The 8492-nt window shown below is 46.6% G+C and overlaps 1 protein-coding gene across 1 annotated transcript in view; it reads left to right on the forward strand.

The window, feature by feature from the left end:
- The window catches only part of LOC101858383 (titin homolog), a 56386-nt gene that overhangs the window by 33336 nt on the left and 14558 nt on the right, over positions 1–8492 (forward strand). The window contains exons 7-8 of the mRNA XM_005091167.3: positions 873–4988; positions 7151–7903. Of these exons, the coding sequence (XP_005091224.1) occupies positions 873–4988; positions 7151–7903 (4869 nt within the window). The remainder of the gene's footprint in view (positions 1–872; positions 4989–7150; positions 7904–8492) is intronic.

The raw sequence follows: 8492 nt of genomic DNA on the forward strand, positions 1-8492 counted from the left end.
TTTTCCCAAGTACTTTCTTAATAGTCATCAGTGAATTATATTATTTAAAAGTATTGCAATTGTCCTGTCTGATGTCGTGCTTGTACGTTTGTGTGTGTGTGTGTGTGTGTGTGTGTGTGTGTGTGTGTGTGTTTGTGTCTGCATGCGAACATGTGTGTCTACAACTTCCTACATTTGCTCTTCTCTTGTCTGCTGTTCCCACAGTTTTGTTCGTTTTGCTTACTTTCGATATTTGCATACATCTGTATGGATATACAATAACCGTTAATATATTGTATAAACCCCCCAAAATGTGTATAGTACCCATATTTGTTAAATGCCGACTAAGACTTTGGATCGAAAACAGAATTAAGGATATTATACAGACTTTTACTCACCAAGTCTTCTTCATATCTAAGAACATGGGTCGGACTTAAAACAGAGTCAATCCTTCGTCATATTAAAGTATACTATGAATATCGCTTATTCAATTAATTTGTTTCCTCACAACCTCACAAACTCACAACCTCACAAACTCACAACCTGAAAGATACAAAGTATAATGTATTTTTACAGGACCTGACTGACTCAATCGTTTACATCACCAGTATAAAATAGAAGGATGTGAATAAAAAAAATCTTACTCATTCTTTCACTCACCAGCATGGACATTTAATTTTGATTTTCAGGTTACTCTTTAACTCGATGAATTCCTCACTACTTTATTTTTCTACTCACTCATTTCCTCACTGGTTTACTTTTCTAATTCGTCATTTCCCTACATCTTTACTTCCCAATTCTGTCATTTTCTCTCAGGTGCTTACATTTCCATTAATTATTGCTGTTTATGCCTAGTCTTTTTCACTCCACTGAGATTTTCTTTCCGATTACAGATGAAGATGGAAAGCCCAAGACCAAATCCACCGAGAAAGCCGCACCCAAGCCCATGGAGAGGACGAAGGGAAAGCGAGGCTCCCAAAAGAAAGGCTCCAAAAAGAAGAAGAAAGAGAAGCAGAGCGCTAAGAAGGAAAAACAAAAAAAGTCTAAAAAGTCCACAGAGGCCCCCACTGCTCCTCCCCGCGGTGCTGCCGCTGCCGCTGCTGCTGCGCCCACAACCAATGTCGTCGCGACTGCTGCTTCAGGCGTTGCTGCAGACGTTGAGGAGAAAGTCGTCAAAGCTGCTTCGGATGTGACTACGAAAGTCGAAGGAGAGCTCAAAGCGGAATTAGAAGCACCAGAAGCCTGTTCATCTGAAATAATCGTACAGGCCCCAACTGGAATCTCTGTCGAGACGAAAGGAGATACTGCTGAGTTTCAGCGTACTGAGCAGTCGGCTGACGTCATTACCTCTGTGGTCAGTTCGTCTGTTGAGGTTCCGTTTGCTTCCGTGGAGCAAAACTCCGGCCATACCGGAGACCTTGAGGCTATGGCCTCGTCCATTGTGGCGGAATCGGTCAACCTCGCACAGAAGCGACTTCAGAAAGAGTCAGGGAATGAAAATTCCGAGATCGAGAAGAGAGCTGCTTTGGAGAGCAACAAAGAAAGAGTGAGCGTCGATTCCCCTCTAGAAAACAAAGATGGTGGGAGTTCTGCTTCCTTCTCCGTGAATTCTGTTGTCGGAGGCTTCTTCTCTGAGAACGAGCCACAGACGAAAACCGTGCACGAACCACAGAATATTGACAGTGAGCTGGAATTGGAACGAATGGATTCCGAGGTGGAGATGGAAGTGCAGGTGCAAGAGCGGTCCCTTGTGGACGAGGTCCTCAACGCTGTGAATGCCGAAGTGTGCAACTCTTCTGCTCAAGTGTCGTACCACAACAGCTCCACTGACAACATCACAGCTGACGTCACAGATGTGACCACTGACCACGGCGTAGATGCCTCTACAAACGACGACGGGACAGAAGACCAGCTGCCTGTTGCCTCGTTGGTGGCTGACATCGAGCGAGATATGAAGGCCATTAAGGGTTCTTCTCTTCTGGGCAAGACTGAATCTCTCGAAGTACCTCAGTCATCCGCCGATACTTCTCTCGTGGCTGACACCAAAGCCGAAGCGTCCTTCACAGGAGATACTCCAGAAAAAGGCGACCTCGACTGCACAGACACGTCCATAACACTTGGCGCTGACGAGGCGATCTCCGTGGCACGGAAAGCGGAGAACGAAGTGAAGGCTCTCGTTGCATTTTCGGGGATTTCTGCCTCTGTAGATGAAGAGACAACTCCGGTAGAGGAAGCAAATGTGAGTGCCGAAAAAAACACCACAATTGAGACCACCTCTGATGTCGATCAATTGGGCGTGGCAGGGATTTCTATTCCGGATTCTGTGAAGGATATTTCTACCGGATCACTGGATGTGTCCGTGGCCGCTGACGCGGTCCAGGTTCAAGCCGCAGAGAAGGGTGAAGTCTTAGCTAAGGCAGCAGTGGAGCAAGTTATGGGTTCTGCTGTAGTCACCAGTGTCTCTGCTTCTGTAGCCGAGGGGGGTAAAAAAGAAGAAGGGGAGGAGGACAAGAAGCTTGAAGCTGGTCTTATTGGTGCCAGTGCAGAGAGACTGGTTTCTGATTCCGAAGCCGAGAAGGCACTAAAGCTTCAGGCAGAAAAGGAAAGAAGAGACAAAGAACGCATAGAAAAAGAAAAATTAAAGAAACAGCGAGAGGAAGAAAAAATGAAAGAAAGAGAAAAGGCTAAGGAAGAAAAACGCCGAAAAGCCGAGCAAAAAGCTGCAGAAAAGGCTGAGAAAGAGAAACAGAAACAGGAGAAGAAAATGAAGGTGCCAAAGAAACTCAGCAGTTGGTTTTCGAAGAAAGAAAAGCAGCCACGGACTGTGGCTGAATTAGAGGTGAAAGCACCGGGATCTGAAGACGAGGCAGTCGCAGACTCGACACTGAGTGACAGTTCTCCACCCACGAGCCCCGACACGCCAACAGCACCGGAGCAACACACGTCCGCTGACACACAGGTCTGTCCTGTAAGTGACGCCGTGGCAGAAGTGAAGGATGTTGTGACGTCAGTTGGAATACCTGCCGTGACGTCAGCCGTTTCGTCTGAAGTGACGACAGCTGTAGCATCAGCTGTGACGCCGGAAGAGCAGCCTTCAAACGCCAGCCTCACAGTTGACGTCAGTGTTGAGCCTCTCATCAAGCCCTCGACAGAGCCATCCGAGGAGAACAGTCCCAACTCCTCCGCCCCCGCCGTCTCGTCGGAGCCGAGCAGCCCCGAGCATCAAGACAGCGCCCCTACAAGCCCCTTCACAGACAACGGTTCCGGCTCAGACAGCGAGAGAGGCTCGGGTGTCCTAAAGAAGATTTCCATTGGGCCACGCCTCCGCACGGCAATCCTCCGTAAAAGGAGCAGCGGCGCTTCGGACAGCGGTCACGAGGAGAACAGACTATCCCTGACCAAACCCAAAGCCGTGGAAGCCACGGACATCACGCCCCCTCCCCGCAAAATAGGCCCTCGTCGGCCCGTCGAGCAGTATTCCCCCATCACAGCCGGGGCACACAACAAGAACTTTCCCACAGAGGCGAGCAGCGCCGTGCAGGCTAAAGAAGAAGTTGCTAGTGAGGCTATTAGTAAAAGCCTGGACTTTGACACTAGTGTTCATGCAGAGGTATCTGCTGCGGATTCTGCAGAGCATGAAAATTCTCCGGAGTGTGCCGAAGATGTGTCCGAGAAAAAAAAGACGATAGTAGAAGAAGTAGTAAGTGTGGCGAAACAAACACTCGTGTCATGTGAGCCCCTCCAGGGGATACTCGGTGGAGACAATTCTTCCATACAAAGCAGACAAGACAATTCATTATTCAGTATTGCAGAGGTTGAAGCTTCGTCAAATACTGACACGGACTTGAAAGTTGTCACAGATTCTCCATCTGGTGAGGTAAATGTTCCGAAGGAGAAGGGAGAGGAGGGGGAGAAGGAGGAAGATACTCTCGTCGATTCTTTCCCGCCCCTGGAGTCACCAACGCTGGTCTCTACTGCCACAATTGTGCTACGGGCAAACAGCATAGAGGATTCTGTCATAGAAGAGACACAGAGCTCGCTTGCGCCCCAGTCAGGCGAGGCGACAGTTTCGTCGTCGACATCACCGTCTGAACCAGGTTCCGAGGGCAATAGTACCCAAGTTACCTCCGAGATCGATTCTGCTGTGCAGAACGTCGAGGAAAAAGACTCCATTGTTGAATCCATTGTGTCTGCGGCGACACAGTTTGCGCCTTCTGTTCTGTCCGACAAAACAGAAAACACGATCGAATCCTATGAAAATGTTCCTGAAGTTGCTGGAGTGGAAGATTTCCAAGCAGAAGAGAATGTGGGAGGACAGGATGACGACGAGAAGAAGGAGGAGGAAATGCAGGTGCAGCCTCAAAAGTACTCCGTCGTATGCGTGGCCCAAACCATTGCAGACGACATGACACAGGAGGTAAGAGAAGAGGCGTCACCAGATAATGACAATGTCCCACCAGGCATGTCTGATGAGTCGATGGAAAAATCGGACTCTTCGACAAAAGAGTCTGTGAAAGACGTTCTGGCAACTGTTGCTCAGACCGCCGTGTCCAAAGTTGAGGCACATTTTCAAGACAACACGGTGCCCACTATTGACACACAGATCTCTGAAACTACGGAGGTCGCAGAGAATGAGAACAGCCCTGAGGTGGCGGATGCATCTTTAGCGGCGTCGGTTTTGCAAACTGTTTCATCGGCAATCGTAGAGCAGGATGACACAAAACCAACTGCTGTCGAAAACGGCCAAGATGTGGAGTTGACTTTCGAAAACGAAGCACATCCTGCTGTGGACATTGGCCAAACGTCATCGGCGACAGTCGAAAGCGACAGCAAGTCACTGACAGATACTATTGAGCAAGTGACAACCCAAGTGGCAGCAGAGAGTCAGGAATTGACCACCGGCCATCCTGAAGTCAAAGCCGATCGACCCACGGTTACTACTGTAGCAGAGTTTCAGATTGGCATCTTGAGCTCAGAGACGTCGGAGAATGAAGCTGAGGAAAACGCAGGTAGTACCAACAGACCATAGAAATTAATGTAATCTAGTCTCACTCTAACCGCCAATGTTGAAAGAGGGTATACTAAAAATGGGTATTGAGAGTTGGGTACTTTGAGGATGAACTAGGAAGCCAGAAGTGCATGTGGCAAACGTGGCAGATCCAGAGTTGTCTTCTTGGGGCTCCCTGTGTCTAGGCCGTTGTCTAAATATACACCCTAGTAACTGGTTATACTATAACAGATACTTTACTTCCCATGAATGTGACGAACAGCAATATAGAGGCTCGGTTTAGTACACACCCGAGGCGCTGTCTCTGAAATCAGGGCACTATATTAATTATTCTGCTTTCCATATTTTATAGGCAATCTTTTTTTATTAGGTTGTCATTATTTTGGGACAATTTTTTTTGGGGGGGGTGGGGGAAGGCGGAAGGGGGTCGGAATACTGAGTGCTGAAAGATCTATTCTTGCTTTACACTGTAATAAATGGTTCTTGAAATTGTTGACCAAAGTGGAGTCAATTGTAACCTACTTCTGATTCTCTTCTATCAAGCCGACTTTTCAGTCAAGAGAGGCTGCTCATATAGAAAAAAAAATTGAGGATTTTAAAACTTTCTGTTTACCGCAGTTTTTGGATTAACCGTAGTCGATTCAATTAAATATATATACATTTAGATAGATAGATAGATAGATAGATAGATAGATAGATAGATAGATAGATAGATAGATATACGTGTGAAAATATAAAATATAGAATAAGAATGATTTTCACGGTCTGTTTTGCTCGAATAGTCGGGTATGTGCCCGTGTGTGTTGGGTTTCTGCTAAATCGGGTCCAGTAATAACAAAAGTACAAAAGTTGCCGGTATGTCATTCTGTGTCCCCATGGGAAAGGATTAGACTGAAAGACCTGTTGACATAACTTGAAGATTGATCGCATCATTCCAGCCAACCGACGACAGGCGCTGGGCCGGGCCGCATAGGTCAACGCCCACCAGGACTTTGACATGGCTATTCTCAGGACAGTCAGCGATAATGTTACATCACGGGCTGGATCCTGAGATTTCTCTCTCTCTATTGTAAAATAGTTCGTTCTTATCCTATAAGAAAACAAGAATTACTGTCCCCCCCCCCCCCCCCCCAAAAAAAAAAAAACACAAAAAAACAAACGATGAAATCAAAACACAATTATGCGTTCGGACTGTAGTAAATGGAAGCACATTTGATCTGAAGCAAAGGATTCTTTCCCTGGATTATTAAAATTTTGGTTTCGTGACGTTCCTTATGTGTAAATGTGTGTGTTTTATCTCTCTCTCTCTCTCTCTCTCTCTCTCTCTCTCTCTCTCTCTCTCTCTCTCTCTCTCTCTCTCTCTCGCCTCATTCTCTCTCTCTTTCTTTTTCTCTTCTCTCTCTTTCTCTCTCTTTCTCTCTCTCTCTTTCTCTCTGTCTCTCGCTATGTGTGTCTGTGTGTGTGTGTTAATGTGTGTGTGTGCTATTGCTTACCCCGCAATGAGACAAGAAGTGGACAAAAATGTTTTGGAAGACCTTTTGGCAATTATATTGGTACCTGTTCCGTTGTTTGTCGTGAGAAACCAAAAAGCTGACAGTGCATCGTCCCAAACGCAAAGCTACCTTGAACAAAAAACAGTGTAGAATGTCTGAAAATGAAAATTTTGGCCTGAGCGGTCCTCACATTTAATCTTTACCAGTCCTCGAATTTATAGCTAGTTCGATGCCGCTTTTTGTAGCTTTGTTGCTGAGTAAATATTCGTTCGTCTCTTTTGCTCAGTGGTGTCCATCAAGTCGTGAAGCTGTTTCGCGTCTTGTTCGACTGTTCAAGGTCAACTGATTCTCCACTGTCTCTCCCCCCTCTCTCTCTCTCTCTGTATATGTGTCCTTCTCTCTTTCTGGTATACACATGCCCTTCTCCCTCCCCTCTCTATCTCTTAGTCTCTCTCTCTCTCTCTCTCTCTCTCTCTCTGTCTCTCTCTGTCTCTCTCTCGCTCTCTCTCTTTCTCTCTTACTGGCATACTCTCCTACTGACATACATATAACCCCCCCCCCCACCACAAAGGCACAATCTTGCAAAGGACACTGGTGCAATGTATATTATTAAAAACATTTCCATTACTATCCCGTGCGTAGTATCTAAGCACTGTTTATTCTTGCACAGATCCCCGGCCAGAGTCTCCGAAAGCAGACCCAAAGGAGAAGGACGCACCGGACGCCACAGAAGACACCGAACGGGCATCATCTTTTCAGCTAAATGGGTCAGTGAACGACGAGGCAGCTCCTGTCTTGGATGTTCCAAAAGATGACGCCGATGACAAATCGGTAAGCGTCACCGACGATCTAAACGGCAACAACAAAGCGTTGTCTGAGGCGCCGGAAGAAGACGAGAAAGAAAAGGACGAATCTAAGGAGGGCGGGAACGATGATGATGATAATGATGACATCACCTGTAATAATAACATAATAATCATTGAACGTGTTGAGACCAGTGAGTCAGCCATTCTGCCAGAAGGGGTTTGTGAGCAGGAGATGAGTGAGACTGAAGCTACTGTAGAGCAGGCTGCTGAAACGTCAACAGTTATCTCATCAAGCATCGTTGAAGAGGTCGTGGAGAAAGCGCAGGAAATCTCCGACTCCGCAGTCGACAAAAACACGGCGGAGGAAGATGGCGAGAGAATCTGCGATCCGGAAGTAGTGAATAATACTATGAACCTGGTACGCAAGAGCTCCGGTGTGGAGATCGACACGGATGTTGTCAATGGCAACGATAGCGGTGAGGACACACATGACATGTGTAGAACTGGCCCCAACGCTACAATCGAGGCGTACCTCAAGCTGCAGTATGCTGACACAGCCGCTGAGAAAAATGCTGTGAACGGAGATTCGTTGACGACGCCGCTCAATGGGAATTCAGGTAAGTTCATGAAGTTATCTGTACTATATTAGGTCCAATTATGATTTATAACATGTTAAACCTGAAAGAGCGGGTGGTTGGAGGGCGCCACTTGTAGGTCCTACTTCATTACTTTTCCTCTGTTGTTTTCTGTCTGTCTTACTTTTTCCCATCACTAAATGACCATTATTGTGTCGATCTGCTTCTCTTTACTCAAATCCCAAGCGCCTGAAAAATGATATGTAATCTGGTATGTCAGTTAAATATCATGTAGTCTGTTGCGTTTTATGTATTTGCTGTTACTAGTTTACTTACTCTCGCCCTGTACTGTCAGGTACGCAAGGCAGAGAGGAGCCGACGCAACGCTTGTCTGTCCTTGGTCACATCTTTTACTTCTGTCATTCTTGCCCCTCAATGATACTTCATCTCTGTTTGCACTCTTAAGGCGGCCAATTGGCCTATCTCTTTTCTTTTTCCATAATTTTATCTTCAGCACCATGTTTGATAGGGACTATTGGTTAACAACTAACTGGTTGTTAGACCCGATTCTCTCTCTCTCTCTCTCTCTCTCTCTCTCTCTCTCTCTCTCTCTCTCTCTCTCTCTCTCTCT

This window comes from Aplysia californica, unplaced genomic scaffold, assembly GCF_000002075.1.
Source record: "Aplysia californica isolate F4 #8 unplaced genomic scaffold, AplCal3.0 scaffold00026, whole genome shotgun sequence".
NCBI classification, from domain to species: Eukaryota; Metazoa; Mollusca; class Gastropoda; order Aplysiida; family Aplysiidae; genus Aplysia; species Aplysia californica.